The sequence below is a fragment of the Hylaeus anthracinus genome, unplaced genomic scaffold (assembly GCF_026225885.1).
Source record: "Hylaeus anthracinus isolate JK02 unplaced genomic scaffold, UHH_iyHylAnth1.0_haploid 3, whole genome shotgun sequence".
In the NCBI taxonomy this organism is placed as follows: domain Eukaryota; kingdom Metazoa; phylum Arthropoda; class Insecta; order Hymenoptera; family Colletidae; genus Hylaeus; species Hylaeus anthracinus.
The window spans coordinates 1,972,742-1,993,863 of record NW_026535284.1 but is presented as its reverse complement, the minus strand read 5'-3'; the positions used below and the strand labels follow the sequence as shown (position 1 = coordinate 1,993,863).

Sequence of the window (21,122 nt, the reverse complement as noted above, 5' to 3'; positions counted from 1 at the left end):
AAGTACAGAATTACTAAAGAACTTCCAAAGAGTTCGGTTTTAGCCAAATGTTAGCTCCATGTTTGGTTTTAGAGTAGAAAAAGATGGAGATGGATCCGCAGGATCAAAACACTGCCCTGCTTTGGAATAGTAAATCAAGAAATGCTTTACTACAAAAAAAATTACAACGGAAATGTTAATCGTGAATGCAGTAGCAGCTTCGCTGTTGATGCAATGCGAAGAGTAGGTCAGCGATGCATATTCTAATCGTGTTTACTTCAGCGATGTTTGCGATTTGAAATCAGTAAAGGTAATTTGTACAATGAGATCAGCAGATCTGACACTATCTGGACTTTTACCTGTGAGAACTGTGAAAACTATAGCGAACCATGTGAGATCTAATTCGCATCAAGGACTAATCGAAAGAAGAAATGACTCATTGAACTAACGCATGATAGACATGAAATTCCAACGGTATTAAATTCAGTCCGCCATTCAATCGATGTCGAGTTTACATTAGAAACAGAGCAGCAGTAACTTTAAATGGAAACACGATAACAAAGCAATTTTAGGCTTGTGTTTTTACATGAAAATGTGTTTCTTATTTCTGCTCATAGAACACATTCGAAAAGTTTAGTAAGAAACACTCTGCATAATAGTACAGGAAACAGCGACACTTTTTTCACAACAATGAGTAGAAAGCTGATTTTTCTAGCTAAGACTTTAGCAACATTAAGCGATCGGTAGAGTTTATTTTCTTGATGCTTTATGTGGTAAAGTGATTGATGACAAAATTTCAGTCTTGTACTAATAAATAAAAAAAGAAAGTATGTCTTCTCAATATCTTGGGCGGGCGGCAAAACATTGATGGCAACGCTTCCGACGCGGCAGAATATCATTATCCTATACTTTGAAGTCTACTTTATCACTCCACGAAGTTCCAATCTTGTACTTATAAGACATTTACATAATTTTGTTTACATGCTTCGAAAATTGTTATTAATTAAGGCGTCGCTATAAACTGGGCAGAATGGCATGTTTGTGTGTGTAATATATAAACAACATTTGAGGACGCGGTAAACTTAGACCGCGATGGAAAACGAGACATTTCCGCTGGAAATCAGTAAATTTCGAAGCGTTCTATCTTGAAAACTAATAAAAACCAGGTAAATACATTAAGGGCGCATCGCATGATCCCCTCAAAAATATATAGTTCCATTTAAAAATCTTTACAATCATATTTTCTAAATTAATAATATAACAAAAATTTCGTTTACGCCACAATATAGAGCCCATAGTATCCTACAATTTACATAAAAACAATTTTTTCGTATCATCAATAATTATTGAATTATCCCTCTTGCACACTTTAGCGTAGACACTCTGTATATGAACTTTAGTATCCATGAAATTGTGCTTATTATTATGCTCCAACAATTATTATAATTATAATGGCTATCAGGTAGAGACTTTAGTTCTCTACCTACACAAACTCATTGTAAAAATGAATTCATGTTGATTAAATTAAGGACTTGAAAGGTTTGTATTTTAATATAACAAAATGACAAGTAAGTATTTCTACTTAAACTAGAGTTATAGATGCTTGAATATAAAAGCAAAGAATTAATCTTTACATTTAATAAATATATTAATAATTGATGCACTATTGATTTAATATTTCTACTCAGTAAATCTAAAAATTCTATACAATCGATATATTTCTCCATCGATATATTTCTGTAAAACCAAAACCGTAACTAATATAAGCTAGAACCGTTTCGATCAATAACTGTTATAATATCTTTTATCGTAAGTGTATTGAGAACCTGAACCGATATCATAGCTGTTTTCAACCCCCGATTTTTACTGCGTTCAGATGCTGTAACTTCAACATTTTAACTAAAACTGTACTTTTAACTAAAACTTTAAAACTGTGTGGACATTTGTAGAGCTCGTAAGCCCCCACAGTAACCAAAGGATTATGTCGAATAGAGATCGGTGGTACGTGCTTACTCTGTTGTTGAACCCGCGACCTACGCGCTCGTCGTTGACCCAGATCTGCCATTCCCCGGTGCGGCCGTTCCAGCTTTGGCAGGAGTGATACCACTTGTTCAATCGCAGCGGATAATTCAATCGGTACAAGTTGTGCCCGTCGATGTTCATCATGTAGTAGGAACTTCTCGCGGTGTTGGCCACCCAAGCGAGTATCCCTCGCGGTTGGTCACCGACTAGAAACCAAACGTGAAAAAATTAGCTTGAAAGTCGAGGGAATATGAAGCTGGGACGGCGCGAAGGAGGGTGTAGTAGTTCTAGGTGAATTAACGCGATTGCGCCACGATATTTTCCAGTTTGTTTGCTCACGAAACTCGCATTCCAAGGATATCAACAAAGTGCAGCGTTTAACGGGTAACTTCGCATCGAATCCTGTGCCTTAGATGCAAACTTTATTATTTATTTTATTCTTCGTAATTTATTTAAATAATAATTATTCTATTATTTAAATTATTATTATTTATTACTTATTTATTATTTTATTAATTATTTTATTAATAATTTTATTGTTTTGAATCCTATACCTTTAGATCAGATCTGGGTAAATTTTAATTGCAATGAAAATAAGAATAACTTATTTTGGAAAATAAAAATAATATCAAGTCATTTGAAATAATAACTATTTCAAACAATGAATTATTTTCTTATTTCTTAATTCCAAATTTAATTTAAAAAAAAAAAATGTTTACAGCACTTTGTTTTGAATAAAACTCATTTTTCAAAAAGTCTGCACAGAATTTTCTTTGCAATGAAAATTCAAAGAAAATGATCGGGTGGCTTGCATATTGTCGCGGAAGAAAATAATCGTTCCCTTGATAATGACTTCTACCTCTGAAAATCGTCTTTTATAATCGGATGATCATTAAACATAGACAGATCAGCCTTTTTATCTTGTAAAAATGTCAATAAATTCATTTCTTTTGAAGTTTGAATCAAAAACGTGGAATTCTTTGCAATTTCATCTTCATTACTTCCAAATTCGATATCGTCACGTATTTGCGATTCTACCTGATATCATTTTCCAAACAAAATTTCACAATTATTTCAAACGATTATCTCGAGTAATTGTAAAATAAAATAATACATTATTTGATATAATATCCTAAATAATGTTATTTCAAAAGTGATCACAGATATGAAAACAATTACAAAGTAAAATAACGTGTTATTTCAAATATTATTTCAAATAACAAATAATATTAATAAGTAACGTCGATAACATTGAAATGGTATTTCAAATAATGTATCATTTCAAACATGCCCAGGTCTGTCTCAGACGCAGGTCGCATTATTTATTTCACGCTTCTCAACATATATCCAATCGATGTCGACGACAAACGTTTCACAATTTTATCATGTTAAATGATTCGACGCGTTTACCCTAAATTTCCATAATTTGAACTTGGCGTAGTTTGCCTTCGAGGTTCAGAATTATGAGCGTAGATTGAGGGCGAGTTGCAGCAATGAATCGAGAGGCTAGAGCAGAGATGCACACTGAATGCCTCGCCGAGTGATTTAATGTGGCTCGCGACCTGATTTGAATCTAACAGAGAACTCTGTTAAGTCTACCATGACTAACAAGGAAAATGACCCAATTGACAATTAGCGATGTTGATAGAACTTGGCACACGAATCGACCTCTATGACAAACATTATGCACGGTTTTGTTCTTATCTATCGACAATCGTATTCGAGAGGTGAACACTAAAAGAGCGTCTAATAAGAGCGTGACCGCCATACTTTAAAACTTCTTGTTTAAAAAAAATAAAAAGGGATATACATATACTATTGGATTAGTGCTACAGCGTATTTGTATTAGTATGACGTTTGAGGCACACTTTTTATTAGTTCTCAGGGTATTCCTCCCTAGGGGGACCTCCACATCATTCATATATTTTCTACGAACCTTCAGTTTTATATTGAAGAACAGAAAAAATTTTGTTCGTTCATAACGATCTAAATTTTCACGTGTTCACGACTTTCTGTTCTCTACGTATTTTTCTGTTTTCGAACAGTTCAGATTTCGTCATTGTGCTTCGATATTTTATGTTTTATATAGGTGACTTTGAATTGTTTTACAACATATATTTACACCTTTTTTCCTCCAATTTTACTTACTTATCACGCAATAAAAGTTGAGAACTCGGCAAAAATATTTCCGCGATTTGTTTATCCTGCTTAGGAGTGGTTTTGCGCATCGAGCCACGTTTTGAAAGGTCATCGATACTTTGTTTCTTCAAAATGTTTAATTTACTTATATGCAAATGTCTTTGACCGTTGTATATGCTTTACACTTTCATTACACGACATTGTTGATCCTGTCGATCTTTTTACAACCGTTTAATGACAAATAATTGTTGTTCTATTATGCATCGTAGGGAAATTGCTCAGGTATTAAACACTTGTACAATTTTCTGTGTAACGAGTACCATTTAAAAATGTTAACGGTCGCGGTTTTGTTAGACAAACTATATAATTAAATTTCTTAAGAAATAACAAATATAGGAAAATATTGTAAGCATAACAAAGTTGGGATTTCATTCCATCATTCCAATTATTGTGTAACATTACACGCGAGGTAACAACGTGACGATAATCTGATGATCAGATCTCTGATGAAACGAACAGCGTGTATTTATCCAGCAAAGCTTCGTAAAAGAAAGTACTCGCGTGCGTTTAATCTGTTACGTGTTTGTTTCAATTATAACGAATATAACATCCGCTGTTCAGTGTGTCACTTTATGTTTACGTAAATTGATCGTAGCTAATTAAATCATCAGTTTATCGTGCTGCTTTTAAAGTAGATTCTTGTATTGTGATTAATGGACTCATTAATATGGATAGAAAAAGAGAAATATATTCCGTCTCGTTAAAATTATTTATATAATATTATCAGGAACATTTTGTACTCAACAACATTGAATATTTTTTAAAAAGATAGTAAATTTGATTCAATATTCCAGTTTTTAATGAGCTAATCCAAGAGTTTAATATAAGAAAAAACACTCTATTTTGTACATTGTTTCAATGAAGGATATAACAAGATGTTCAAATTAAAGAATACAAAACTATTTAAAATAAATGAAAATGATATAAAATATGAATAAGTGTATACCGTTTATTTGTTCCGACCATTAACTGGTAAAATTTATTTCATATAATGTGTAACCACTGCGTTAAATCGAATAAATGTTGCAAATAAATCGCCATCCATTATTCGAATAAATTTGAAAGCTAAGAAATAAGGTAAGATGGGGGCTAAGGAGATAGTGGCGATCATTGGAAAAGAAACTCGCGAAACTCTTCAGACTCAATCGGATAAGGATTTCATTTTTCATACTAACCCACGCAGTGAATCGCACGAATCAAAAAGACCGACGGACTTTCGCTTTCTCGTGTCTCGATCACGCGTGCACAGGGTAAAAGAAAAAAGTATGAAGAGGTGAAAGGAGAAAGAAACGAGTATTGCTCGAACTCACCTGCGTACGAAAATATAGGATGGTCGTTCGAGTGGTTGGTGAATTTGGTCCAAGCGCACAGAGTAAACTCCTTTATATCCGGCAGATCAGTCTTGTATTGAATGTACTGTGAAGCAGAAACGATGAATGTTACATATGCTGTACATTATTAGCGAGAAAACAATTTTTATACATTCGAAGAATTACGAAGATTGTTAGACAAATTTTAGAAAACATTATAGATATAATTCCATATAATAAATATTCAAATTTTCGATTCTTTAGTTTAAAACCATCCTCAGAATACTATTGAAATAATAATTCCTAATCAATCTACGAAAGTGATCACAAAATGCATTCATCTAATGATTTTTAAACAATTCTAGAAGAAAAGAATATTGACACTTTGTTGACCGACACGAGTATGTTGGTTGCACTTATTTTAGTTTATGCAGCTTCGAAGCCTGAGAGCAGAATAGGTTTTTATAGCAGCGCTCTGGGTCGTATGTATTTATAATTATATTAATTAAGATAGACTTACTTAATATTTTACTGTAATTCTAAGACGCCATTCTTGCTTTTTCTGTCTGTTAAAGATTTACCTTTGCAGTTATGCAAAAAAATGCAAGGCCAAGTTTAACGAAAATAGTAGCAATTGGATATATGTATTTAGAAAACTTACTGTGTATCATTGCATATAAAACACTCTGCCAATAAGGTTTCGATTAAATAACAAAATAGGAAACTAACTAAGAACATTCATGTTTTAAAATTATAAAATGTTATCGAACGTGATTGAAATTAGTAGACAGCGAGGGGAACGTAATTTAAAATAAATAACACTACAATACATTAATTCTAATTTATTATCAAAAAGAAAAAATCAAACAAACAAAATATTACATGAGAAAAAATTTACGATCGATAGAAATCGAGGAAAATAGTTTTCGATCTGATTTAGTAACTTAAATTCATACGGGATTATTTATAAATATTAATATTTTGTTATGTTCCCTCTCGTACATGTTACTGCTTTAGTACATTGTGACATTGAAGTTATAAGATTTTTACAATTTGTAGTTAACATTTCTGTCCAGAATGTTTTTATAACTTGTCGATGTTTATCTTTACTTTGTGATCTTTTTTTACGAAGTGTAGTTTCTTTAATTATTCCCATATGTCTTCAATGAGGTTCAGATTGGGGCTTTTCACTTACCATTTCATTGCTTTAGTACGATTCTGTTGTAAATAGTGTTTGACTATTTTGTTGCGGTGACAGGTGGCATTAACATTTTGAAAAGAATAGTCTGAAGAATTTTCAAATTAGTTTTCTATGATTAGAATTAAAAAAATGTTTTAATACATAAATGTATGTTTCCGAATTAACATTCTGATATAGAATATATAGTATTCCAACTCTTTCCTGTGTCATATAACTCACGCTTATACAGTTATACTTTAAATAAATCACTTTGATTAACATTAACGTATGAATATTATTGTATTGTCGTATGTAGTTCATAAAAACGGTATTTTCTTTCTTCAATAAAGTGGTTTAAATAACGAAAAAACATTTAAGAATGAGATGAAACAACGTTCGCCGGGATTAACTAGTATGATAATAAATTACTAGGTACTGTAAAACATGAATATTTTTAAAAAGTTTTCTATTAAAGTGTCTAACCGAAAACTTGTTCACCAGGGGTGATACATATAGATAAATCCTATTTTCTATACCATAGTCGAGACATTTATTAAATATATATCTAAATAAAGTTTTTTGAAATTTACTTAGATATTTTCATTTTATATTCAATTGTAGGAAAGTAGCCACCTGCACGGAATAGTTTTGGCTTTGAACAGCCGGTCGACAAGGCTTTAAATAATGTGTCGTGTCTAGTGAAAAGGAGTTCACGAAGTTTCGTTTTCTAATACTAGAACTTTTACTTCGTGTAACTATGTATAATCGTTCTTCCCTTGGACTCTTCGATTACTGCGTCTTGGGTCGCATAACTCGAGAGTTGATTTCCAACCTGTTCCCGCGATAATTAATCGCAACATCGATTACCGTACGTTCGGATTGCGCACTCGCGACGTATTTGCTCGTAATTCTTTCCGCGATCGAGGATCGGGTCTGATCAGAAATCGCCGCGAAAGGCAACCCGACAGTCTGCTGGCGCTTCGAGCTCATTTTACAGCTGCATGCGCGTTACATTCTTTCCGGTTCCCGTCAGCTCGCTGTACTCTCTCTCGCTATCGCCAACAAATTGATTACTTTATTGTTGGTTTGCCATTTAGACTCAACGAGCTTCCTCGTTAAAATCTGAAATTTTTTTTAAGACGGGTGTATCGTGTTATTAAATGGTCGTATCTTGCGCAAAAGTGGATGCATTAAACCACAAGTATGTTGAACTTCCGATTATGGACATTTCTCGAGTTGTAAAGTCATGCTAGTTAATATGACATAAATTTCAATCTTGAATAGGTACTATGTGTTAAATAGCTTCTCAATCATTTGGATTTGCAGCTTTTTAAATTTTATAAAGGGTATAGCTGGTTACAGGCATCAAATAAACCCCTAAACCAAACTAACAGGTCATTCAATAGTATAAAAAAAGAATAATTCGTGTCAAGTTTCAAGGTTTTTTTCAAAATTGTTCACCTAACAATGTAAGTACATTTATTTCTTCTTTACATTCATTTAACACATTACCTACCGTGTGCATACATTTGTACATCAAAACAACCAAACAAAACAAAAAACAAACAAATAAAACTAAATGTAATTGAATATATATATCACCGGAAAGGACAAGTACTGCTGGAAATGTGGAAATCCAACAAAAATAAGAAAGTCACGATGATTTCAACAATTCATCAATCATGGCTTCATGATACAGGGAAGAAAGATGGAAACGGGTCTTTCGATAAAAAAACCAATAAGCATTGATCATAATAATTTCATGGGCGGTATAGACCTTGCTGATCGGTATCTTTCATACTACTATCCATTTATTTAATTGTGGACTTGTAAATGCATTTATTAATCTTCGAAACTTTAAATCCTGACAAACAATTACAATTTTCTAATTTTTTGCTCACTCTTGCCGAGTCACGGCTGTCTCAACTCCTACTGTGACGAAGATGTGGAAACTAATACACCTAGTACTTCTTTTACAAGAATATTCCGGTTTGATCTACAAGGTCGACTATTTGGTTCTATCAAACAACATGAGGTGGTAAAAATTTCCGGCGATAAGGCTAACAAACTCGTTAGAAGAAATTGCAGAGTATGTTCCGCTCATAAGATAAGGAAACCAAGTACATACATGTGCAAAACTTGTTAGATACCGCTACATATCGAAGAGTGTTTACAAAAGTATCATACAAAAATAAAATACTAAATACTCTAATTATCCAACTCATTATAAATACTAAAACTATATTTCTAGAAATAATATTAAATTTTACGGTAATAAAAAGCTGTTTTATTCAGATTTCTCACGGTTCCTCGAAAAGCGGGACACCCTGTTTTTGATTATTTCGAATTTCACACGGTACCAAAGGAACTTTTCTCGCAAACATTTAATGGTAGGTAGTGTGTTAATTCTTGCTTTATATTACTTTGCATTTCCATTTCCCTACATACCTTTCTTCATAATTTTCTGGCAACTCCATTATGGATGCGAGTAGTCTGTTAGGACCCACTGGTCCCTCTATAACTCGGGTACCTCGAGATTGCTAAATCCATACTGTGTTTACAATCAAACATAGCTACAGCCCCCGAGGACATCTAACAATGTCAGAGAAATTGAGCAAAAATTTGTTCTTGCTTTTTTCTCTTTTAATTCTCTTCCAGTTGAGATACAGACTTGAAACTTGGCCCAAATAGTTAGTTTTTTATGCTATCGAATGACCCATCGCAAGTCGAATTTGGTTTAGAGATACATTTAATTCTCCTATCTGGCTATACTCTTTATAAAGAAAAAGAAATAATGTTTTACTGTTGAAAAAAAAAATATATATATACAGGGTATCCCAAAAATGTTGAAGGTTCTTGAAAGTGATGGTGATTTAAAACAACTTTTTCCTTAGCGAAAATGTTGTGCAAGGAACTTGTTAAGGAGATATCAACAGAAAACTCCGACCAATCCGAGCGCGAGTACGTCGGTAGAGCGTAGCCTATACTACTGCGGCCGTCTGACGCGTAGCCTATTCTACTGTGGCCGCTCCAACGGCATACTCGCGCTCTGATTGGTAGAGTTTTCTGTTAATATCTCATTAACGAAGCCTCGGATAACATTTTCGCTAAGGAAAAAGTTGTTTCAAATCACCCTCCGAATTACCACTTTCAAGGACCTCCAACATTTATGGGACACTCTGTATATTAGCATTCCATAATGAGGAAAGGAAGATGTGTTATTGATGTGTTGGATCTGTAAAGGAACACATCGATGTACGTAAACAGTAAAGGACAATAGAACACCAATATAAATACAGATAAAAGTAATGTACTTCCAACGATTACACGGAATACGCACTATAATTTGACTCTATAGTCGTTGAGTATATACGGTCTGTGGTAGCACATGTTAATAAACGCGTCCACTCTGTTTTAATTCTGTACCATCCTGTAACTAATTTTCATTAAATGTATTGTAGAATTATTCTTTATTTCAGTACCTGGGTTCCATTATTTTCCTTTTAGCGGTAAAGAGTGTTCAACAATTTCAAAATTTACCGCGAACCAAATCAATATTTCTTTCTGTGCCATTTCTCCTCCTTTTTACAAGTTCCCAGCACACGTAATGTGTTCAGCGTACAGATAAGAATTAATTGCTTCCTAATTAGGCGATATCATCGGATGTTTCACAGTCATGCGCAAAAAATGAAGAAAACACGATGTTTCGATCGATCGAATCGATTCCCGTTTCAGAAAAGTAGTTTCCGTTTTCCCGGCTCGTTACGCAACTTTCGAGTTTCACACGCAGCGATCCTTCGTGCGCGCGAACGACGCTTGATCTCTCGCGAGGTTTACCAATTTCGCTAGAACAAGGTCTTTGCCGTAATTCCATTCTCGGTGACGGTTACGCGTTATAGATTACGTAACACAAATCGACACCTGCGCTGTGGTATCTTTGGAAAGTGGTCGGAAACGACGTCGTTATAAAAAACTCATTGTGCGGGCGAAATCGTCACACGTAATATGAGAAAAGGCTTGAGATATTTGAAGCTTTCACGGCCCGGTTCGTCGTGGTTGATAGTAATTAAAACTTCCGCATGTGAGCCATGTCTTTTCGGTACATACTCCTTCCTTTCTGCAACTAGCTTCTTCAGGGATTAAGTGACACACGAATGCACTAGGATGAGAAGCCTAACTTTGTCATTTTAAATAACTTTTAACAAACTGTTACACCCAAATTTCTTCGTACAAAAATTGCATCGTTTGGAAGGACACGTAGGTTTCTATGAATTGCTTTATCACCAACATTATTTTCAATAGAGATATCAAGGTCACCACGATTTGTTAAATGGAATGTTGAACTTTTTATTTCACGGGTCGGTACAGAATCGAATACTAAATAAAAATGTATTTTTCATGCCTAAAGTTTAAAGAATAAAGTTTAAATATTTTTCAAATATACCGAGGAATGATAGCTTTGCTTGAGATATAATGAACGACATTTCCAATTGCTAGTTATCAACAAAAGTTTATTGCTACTCATAATAAATGTTCGACGTGGTGACCATTTTCATTAGTACATTTTAGAAACCGATTTTGTAACGCAAGGTGTACTGCTTGTAGTGTCACAGGAATTAAGTACTTGTTTACATGTGACGATGATACGTTGCTACATATCCTCTTTAGCTGTAAGTATTTTTGACGATCGGTTTGTCTGTTTTATAAAAAAATTGTGGAGTTGGTTTCCCAACAGATTATGTTTCACCAGCACAAGCAGAATTGCGTTAAACGACATTTTTTAAGGTCACTGGATTAGGTGAAACGGTCCTGTAAACTGTGTTTAACTCCTCTGGACTTTTTTATGTGGAGAAAATTAAAAAAAGAAGTCTGAAAAAAAATATCTACATCTTTAGAGAATATACAGCAATTTATCATCATAATAATAATATACCGCATGTACTGCGGTATATTGTTGTGTCCCCATCGCCGATATAATTGGCTTATTCGACGACACGAAATTCAAAATATACTATGTGTACTGTTTAGCAAAAGCTTCTATAATTCCTTAAATTGTTTGAATTTCGAAAAATCCTTTCGCAAAATATTTTTAAATATTCTAAGGATTTTAAGAATACAATTTTTTACAAATCCGTATTTTGTACCGATAGAAGCAGAACAGCAGTTATGTCAGTACTGACGTATCATTATGTCATTTAACCCTTGAAACTAGCTACAATGTTGGCGAAAGGTGGGAATGGCTCACCCAAAGGGTCACGGCTTATACCAGGAAGCCTTAGTTAGTGTTAACCATGAGAAAAGGCTTGATTTTCACTGCTGCTTAAGGGTCCATCACGCAGGCGCACTGAATGCATTAGCCACGTTCCCACTAGAACTGGGAATACTTCTCGATTTTTGTCTGTATTCGAATATTAGTTTTGTTTGAGGCATTTTACATTGGCTGGTTTAATCCTTTGTATATCAGATTTTTGCCCGTAGTCATGCAAACAAGTCTACAATATTTCTTAAAAACAAATTAAATATTGTGTTGATATATATATGAAATATCGTTTATAGAAATAAAACTATATAAAATATTTTTACAACATTGTGTACTTAATTGAAATCATTTCTATATAATTTTTTTTTTTTTTTATGAATTTTAGATGCATTTCTTCTATGTCATTGCAATAAGATTCTGGATTAATTCTACTATGAAACGGTAGAAAGAAATGATGAAACAGTTCATTTTGTAATGAAACTTTACTGGCCTTGTATTTTATAAATCAGCGTTGAATTGTTTTTATATTCACATAACCTTCTCCAAATGTTATGTTTTATGTTTACAACAATTTTCACTGTCGTTTTCCCAAGTTTATACTCATCCAAAAAAATTGCGCAAATATTCCGAGTATTTATAATTGTTGATAATGAGGTGCTAATGTTCCTATTCTAACCGTCTTTAATATTTAATATACTAGTCTTACAGTATATTTTTTCCTATTATTAAAAACACTGAAAAAACGATATTTCATGTACACTAACTGAATAGCAAAGTAACATTATGTATACTCACATTGAAGATAACTTCATTATTCTAACTTCACATTCTAATGCTTCACATTGTAGAAATGTAATATTTGAACCGTAACAATTTCTTCAATACTATTTCAAATAATATGATTTTGCAAAAACTGGCTTAACTATCGCAGAAAGAAAGAAGGATCAGTCTAGGAAGGGATTAGAAGTTGTATTAAGTCAGACATTTCACTCAGTCTTCGTAAGACCTGCAACCGAGCAAAAACTACTTGCACTATCCACATTCCATGTACTCGATGTTGTACATTCTCCACTGATGATAGAGTGATCTTTTTTCCCATAGAATTCGCTAACATGAAAGAGACTTGTCTGTACTATCGCGAATGTGTAGGAGCACTTCGATTTCCGACTGGTGAAATGCAGTGCGATGCGCAAACCGATTGACGATTACATCAACGCACGTGTGGTCGCATGAACGGAGTCTTTTAAAGTTTCTCTAGTATGCATTAGTACGCTGAACTATTTAGTTGAATTATTTTATTTATTTGAAAATATCATATACAGAAGATTTCACGTTTCGTGAAACGATATGAAGAATGTGATTAATAGACCACGAATGTTTATGCATTTATAGCAAATAATAATATGAGAAAATCTATGAGAGTCTATTCCATTCTAAATCTTATAGAATAGAATATATATATAGATCTATTGATGTATATATAAAGTTTAAGACGTACTTTCATTTAAGTTTCAATTCTTTCTCTGTGTTTATGAAAATATGAATGTGCCATAAATGGTACACGGTGTCTAAACTCGTCTAATACTAGTCTAAACAATTAATTACTTATGGATTGATGATGTAATGACATATTGTGTGATAATATATCAATTTTTAATCAAAACACCAAATGACCTGGAGATCACGTCAGGAAAAAACGGCTTTGCACGGAACGTGTTAAACTGGAGTTATAAATGAATGAATATAAAGGCACAAAATTAATTTCTACATGTAATATTTTGCTAATATTATATATTATAGGTTTATTAGGTATCATAGGTATATTATCTAAGAATATAATGTTGTTCCTACATCCACATCTATCCTATAAACATGAGACTATTCGAGTTTATGGGATTTACATCATTGTTATAATAAACGTTTTATGTCACTATCAATTTATTTGAGCAACTTGTGTTGGTAAGGAAATGTTACCACCTTAACATTGAAACTCTTCTACAGATAACATCAATCTATTTTAAGCATTGCCTGCCGAACCTGTATATAAAAAAAAAAAATTACTTACACCACTTTCATAATAAACAACTTATATATGTAGCTCGATTACTATGTCTATTTAATTAGTTATATGTTCAATCAGTTATATATTTTATATATCCTGATGTGATATTCAACCAGATAATCTCGTATAAAAAAATATCCAATAAGCATTGGCAATGACCGTGCCATTGCGAGAGGAAGATGGAGAAAGAGAAAGTAGAAGACGAAGATTGTGTTTTATAGTGTTTATTAGTTTGTTTGAGCAATGACTTGAAGATTAGGTATAGAAAGCAGTCTCTGACCATAACTGACCGTTGCAAAATTATATTTTGTATCATAATAAACGTACACTGTATACAAAGACTTTAATGATAGTAATATAAAAATGAATAACTCTAAAGGAAGTTAAAGTCACAGATGTTGCAATATCATTAATTCTTAATCTACAAAGCATCTATACCACCAAAAAAAAAAAAAAAGAAAAACAAAGAATAAATCAAGAACGTATAGAAAATGCAATAAACACATTTTTAGATTAGAGTAATTGTAATCTTCGTAACTGATATCATTCTACCTAAGCGGTGCAAGGTGATTTAGTGGTAACAAGATCTAGGTATTGTTTACATGAAAAATATTAGAAATTGAACTTTTCAATTCTTATGTGAAAATTCTCTTTAGGAAACATGCTTCTTTATTATACTTAAAAGTATATACATATATTCTTAATGGATCATATGACATTCTTTCTAACAAGTTCCTTTCTAATATCCACTGAACAGTTAAAACTTTTAACAGTTGACCTCGACCACACACCAGCAGATTAGAATGTCATATATTGCTGCAACATACTATTCCCTGTATATTAAAAAGTAAGTTGTAGCAAAGGCATAATTATTAAGCACAATAAAGAATTACTCTTTCTGAAGGGCTAAAAATTAAAATGTTTGATCTTTTTAATACCAGTATTACCTACATCTTACTTCTACCCAATTGCATTACATGAATTATTAAACTAGTTAATAAAAACTCGCCATACGTAATTGAATAAATCCAGCGTTTAGTTATACTGGATACATAACAAGACATTTCTTAATTCAATTCAGAGAAGGACTTTTCAATCTCTTTTGTAACTAATTGATGGAGAAATAAACTCATGTTTGTGGTTTAGAATAGCTTTCCAAGACCAAGACGAGGATAGGCAAACAGGTTCGTAGTAACGAGTAGTTTGACAAGAAGGTATGCTTAATGTCCGTAACAAGCGGTGTAGAGGCCAGTAATAGGTAAAATTTGATTCGTATAGCAGATTGTGATCTGAACCAATATTTTGTAACTTATTTATGTCGTTTAGTCGATCGAAGACTATTTCTTAATCTACTTAACACTGATCGAACTATTATAACTTCTTTTTCCAGTATGTAATATTCCACTCTATAACAGAAATTTTAATCTATATTTAAAGAGTGATGAATAAACGGTTATGTATTTCTTATTTATAATTCGGAATTTGTATATAGATAACAATTTAGCCTATTTCTAACAAAAGCTACAAACATAACGATTTGTTGTGCAGTAATGTATACAATTGCGTTGACACGATGGTTTTAACGATATTCGTGCAGTATGTTTATTTGCTTCGTAGTAAATGGTCCATCCAGAGAAATTCTCAAGAAGAATACATTTCCGATGTAGACTTCTCACACTCGCTTAAACTACACGACGCTCACATTCAACAGTAAAATTATAATGTTGTTTTCGCCACAACTACGACTGTCGAGCATCACTGAACGTGAGCGTTACTGCGTTTTTATACCCATCTAGCATTTTCTTCGCGTGACAGCGCGAGCTCTTAACGTAGGAGAAACACATAGGTATCCACGTTGTCATTTATCTCGACTTGGTAGAGTAAAATTGAGTCAAAGGGTAGGAAAGGAGTAAATTTGAGGAAAATTCTATTCATTAACCCCTTGAAGGACGACTTTTAAATTCTAGGTTTTTTATAACAAAAATTTTGTATAATTCGTTTTATTTAATTCGTTTAACAACAATATGGAATGTATAGAGTATATGCTGCCACACTTCAATATCGTATATTTTTTAGTTCTAATTAATTTAATTCTCAGGTATCATGATCATAAATAACGGTACTTTTGATGTAAAAGTAAACATATACATAAGTGTCAATATCCTCCAAGAGGTTAAAGTTTCAAATTCAATATTTTGGTAGTCGAATACCTCAGAAACAATTAGTTATAAAATAAATATTTCACAATATTTTTATTCTCAGAAAGCAATATTCTACCAAATTTTAAAATATAAAGTTGATAATACCATATTAAAAAAAGAATTTAATCTTACTATCTCCTCTATATCTCCATCTACAAAAATATTGCTCGTAATTATGAAATGTAAGAGATATTTGTAAATACATATTAACTTATTTTTAAAGAGAACTGCAAGAGGTACTGGTAAATTGTCTTTATATACAGACAGTCCCGTAGGTATACGTATCCCTCTATGTTTATCGAAGAAATTTGTATAAATTAAACGACAGATTTCATGTTTTTAAATAAATGTTCCGTTATGAATATATGTATATGTATAAAGTTTATTATGTACACATTTACAATATAATGAAACATTTATTTAGATATCAAAAATGCACACACACATACATATATATTTCTCTGGATGTACAATTACAATAAACCACAAACATACTGCAGAAATATCGTTCAAACAATCGTGTCAACACAGCTGTATAGTTTACTGTACAGCAAATCGTTATGTTTGTAGCTTTCATTAGAAATAGGCTAAATTTTGAATAATAAATAAGAGATACACTACCGTCTATTCAGCACTCTTTAAATATAAATTAAAATCTGTGTTATAGAATGGAACATTTTACAGTGAAAAAAAAGTTAGTTTGTTAGTGGGAAATTTGTATCTATGTATTATATGTACATACAAATTTCGAGTAATACATAAGAGATACATAACTGTGTATCCAACACTCTTTGAATACCAATTATAATTTATGTTATGGAGTGGAATATTACACAGTGGAAAAAGAAGTTAAGTGGATTAGGAATTAATCCTCATATATATACGTATATAACGTGTATGTACGTATACATAACGTCAGTTTTATATATATGTACATATAACAAATATTATGCTTTCCTTGAAACTAAACAAGATTCATTTGAATCATTATTATCTATCACCAAGACTAACCGAGTCATTCGTGTATCCATTTTAAGCCACCTGCCCTATGTAAGAGCCACAGAATCGCCTGAGATCGCCCGACAAAGGTAGAAAGTGACTCCTACACTCTGATTTCGCGAGAGCCCAATGCACTTGAACGTGGACTGCGTTCCGTTTGATGTGATAAGATCGTCCGTCCGGTGGACGCGCCTCGAATCGCCACGGAGAATGTCTTTTTCATTTCCGTTAACCTTGATCGAAGAGCGAAGTCGGTCGATCTCGATGGAGCACGCTCGCGTGCCGTCCTCGCGTACGCCGTTTTCTCCTGCTTTCGTTGCAGCGCCGCGATTCGTGTCATTTTACACGCGATGTCTAACCGGGCTATCTCAACCGTGACGCCGCGTGCTCGTAGCATGCGAGAACCGAAGAAATACCCTGGCCAAACAGGAAACGCATCCCGAGCGAAAAGCGAGTTCCCCGTGGAACCACCGTTATTCGCGAATCGTCGACAAATGAAAGAACCAGGGAACTGTGCCCGAATGAAAGAACCAACGAAACTGTGCCTGATCAAATTCTACAGTATTATGTACAATTTTTAATAAAGGTTTATAATAATTGTAATTTGTCATAAGGAGGCATTATTTATACTTTCTTGTATAATATATAATTCTTATACAGAAGCTATCAAAGAAATGTTTTTACAAAAGTAATTCGGTACAAAGGGAGACACTGTACGGAGTAAATAATTTTTTTCTGAATAAAATAGTAAAGTCGTAACTTATATATTTTTATTCGTCATAAAATAGCATTTATTTAGAAACATTCATCAACTTATGATATGAGATCATTTATAATATCATTTATGAAAATTAAATCCGTTTCTTAGATCCCTCCCACGATTTCACTTGCAAAAAATGATTTGTTTCATATAATGTCTCTCTTTGTACCAAATAACTTTTGTAAAAACATTTTTTCGGTAGCTTCATTTCCTCAAGCGATATTTAACCTTTAAGCGAATCACCCTATAGGTTTCTTATATCTTTATATCTCACAAGCACTCTGCGAGCCAGTGCAAAATTTAATCTCTATTCCTCAGTATGCCATAATTAATTGAGAGTATGAGCAAACCAGCTGTTTTTGATTCTCTGTCTACAAAAGCCTCGTTAAATCGTCACGTGGTCCCCTTATCAGAAGCATTCTTTACAACTCCTTGCAGTACTCAAACACATGTATTTTATTCATACCAATGGTAGAGAGATTGCTATTGTCTATTCGATCATACCTCGAAGTACAACTGCTGGTTCATCGAGACCTTGTAGAGAGCGCATCTGTCCAACTCGCGCTGGCCCAAGTAAGACTGGGCCTCGAGGTCGAACAGGGACTGTGTTGGCCCAGTTGTAAAGAGAGGACTATCCTGGTGCAAACCACTGGTCGATGGCGCCGGAAACGCTGGTCTCCACGCTGTAGAGATGGCCTGCACTCTGACACACGCGAGCAGGGTGCAGAACGATAACAGAACTAGCGTCATTTCGCTGATTGGGAGCAACACGCTCTCCCCGATCAGTCTGCAACAGAACGATTGGGACGGGTTCAATCCGAATGAATCGCGATCAATTACAATTGAACATCATTTTTAATATAAAAAAATAATTCTTTTCATGATCTGTCATCTCAAAATGATTCTTGAACTTTTTGAGCATCGACACAGACAGATTTTACTTTTCTGCGTTACGACATAGTTTTATAGTTTTTATATCCTCTTTAAGAATAGTGTTACAAGGTTGAGCTACCACGTGTCCAAGAATAAATAAATTGTTTATAGAATACATTATTGACTAATAATTAAAAACGAATACCGACAGTGTGTAGAATAAACAAGGCATGGTGCTAAAAAACTGAAAACGTTTTTCTCTACTTAGGATTATATTTAAAGAAAAAGACTTTCGTTGTTAATGTTTATAAAATTTATATCCAAAAGTAACTAGTCATAGAGTATATACAAATATATAGTACAAATATAGGAAAAGTATTTTGTTTTCAATAGCAAAGCTTGATATAAATATACAAACTCTATTCTACACGTTGGCGGTATTGGTTTTCAATTATTACACAAGAACATTTCCTACGAATCTAACAATAAAATACTATTTCTATAAACTCTAAAAGAGTCCATCGAAACATAGAAAATTAAAATTTGTCCATGATTGCTCTGAGTTGCTAAAAGGTCACAAACATTTTAACAATGCAAGGATAACGCGGCGCAGCAGGAAGTTGGCAGCTCGATCGCGTTTTATTAAACGTTACTATTGTTACGCGCTGCAGTCTATCTTATTGCAAAATTTAATCCACAGCACCGGAACGATGGCGTTTGTGGCGCGATAAAAATCAACATTTCTGTCGATCGTCGGTGAAAACTATTGCGAGAGTGTGCCAATGGTACCAAGGAATCGCGAAACTTTTAGTAACCTGGTAAACTACCCAAAACTGTCAATTTTGTGTTACGAAACCTTGTTGCACGAAAAATATAGAAAATTAGCAATGTTTAATGGACAGCTCGAGCTCCTGGATGGAATTCCAATTCGGTGACTAGATTCTTTGGAAAAGGGTGTCTCATGGAAACTAATGCCGTATAATGAGGCGAACGGAAACACTTTTACACCTTTGGAGTTTTGCCATATCCTTATCTTTAACTGGAAAATACTGAATCATAGCTGAAATTGTTGGTATTACTATTATCTTGAACTGTATTTTTAATTACCCAGCAAGAAATTTATTAGATGTTAAAGATGAATGAAAACAGCCAGTAGGTAAAGTAAGTAAACAGTAATAAATTTTCATCAAAAGGTATATTAATGAAACACAAAGACCAATACAACCATATATCACTGAAAAGATACAAACTGGACCATAGATAACCTTACAATTGCAAACAACATAAATTAAACAGCAAAACCTAACATTTTGAAGTTTTGTTTCTATTCACCTCATTTTACAGTTTTACCAACGTATATTATATCATAATATTATAACATATTAATAAAACACAAAGACAACCAAAATGGACCATAGATAACTTTACAATTGCAAACGACATAAATTAAACAACAAAATCTAACATTTTGAAGTTTTGTTTCTATTCACCTCATTTTACAGTTTTACAAACGTAGACACTCCTTAAATTATTCTAATTATTACAAGCAATCTCTTCGATTCATTCAATTATACAAATTATTAAAACGTTTTCAACACTATTTTCGAGGTATTTAATGACCTCATGCAAATAGATCTAAATTTTATTGTATCTCCATCGCATTGCGAACATCGCTCGAGTGATCTTTGTAGCTCCACGCAGGATGATAGAAAAGCTTACCGCGATCGAGGAAAATCCTTCTGTCAGGGTACCGTATCCACTATCTGTCCGCGAAGGTTTCAACGAGGAATCCTGTCGCCGGTGGATAACGTTTCCAGGCAGATGTCGGAAGCGACGTTTAAACGTTTACGTTATCTTATCCGTTTGCCACCGTCGACGATCTTTCGCGTAGGGTTTTGCAAGGAATTTTCGAGAGGAGAAGGAGAGAGGGGGGGGGGTTGTTAGCGAAAACGTGAGAAATTGACGAAAAAGAGAAAAGAAGCGAAGCTATATCACCGATGAATTCCCGCGCGTTAGAGGGAAGCAGATCCTCGCGGTCTCGAAACAGAAAGGTAACTGTCCGCTCGTTCTGCTCGACGTAGGCCTCGTAAACTCGTAAGAGGTGTGCACACCTCCTACCCGCTTCGATTCGCCTTCTTCTCTTTCTCTCGTCCACTTGCCTTTCAACTGCGGACATCCTACGATCCCCCGGCCTAAAGGATGCATTGGCCGTTTGTCATCAATTGTTGTACAATGTTCGATAATAACACGCCTCCCGGACGATGTATAGATTTTATA

The 21,122-nt window shown here is 33.7% G+C and overlaps 2 protein-coding genes across 4 annotated transcripts in view; one reads left to right on the top strand and one right to left on the bottom strand.

Annotated features, from left to right (window-relative positions):
• Positions 1-21,122, top strand: part of LOC128894199 (uncharacterized) — a 294,902-nt gene that overhangs the window by 164,051 nt on the left and 109,729 nt on the right. The window lies entirely within an intron of this gene.
• The window catches only part of LOC128894245 (uncharacterized), a 34,400-nt gene that overhangs the window by 10,432 nt on the left and 2,846 nt on the right, over positions 1-21,122 (bottom strand). Inside the window, exons 2-5 of the mRNA XM_054155887.1 lie at positions 20,565-21,037; positions 18,477-18,759; positions 5,511-5,616; positions 1,993-2,207 (exon numbers count right to left, since the gene is read on the bottom strand). Of these exons, the coding sequence (XP_054011862.1) occupies positions 1,993-2,207; positions 5,511-5,616; positions 18,477-18,722 (567 nt within the window). The 5' untranslated portion in view covers positions 18,723-18,759; positions 20,565-21,037. The remainder of the gene's footprint in view (positions 1-1,992; positions 2,208-5,510; positions 5,617-18,476; positions 18,760-20,564; positions 21,038-21,122) is intronic.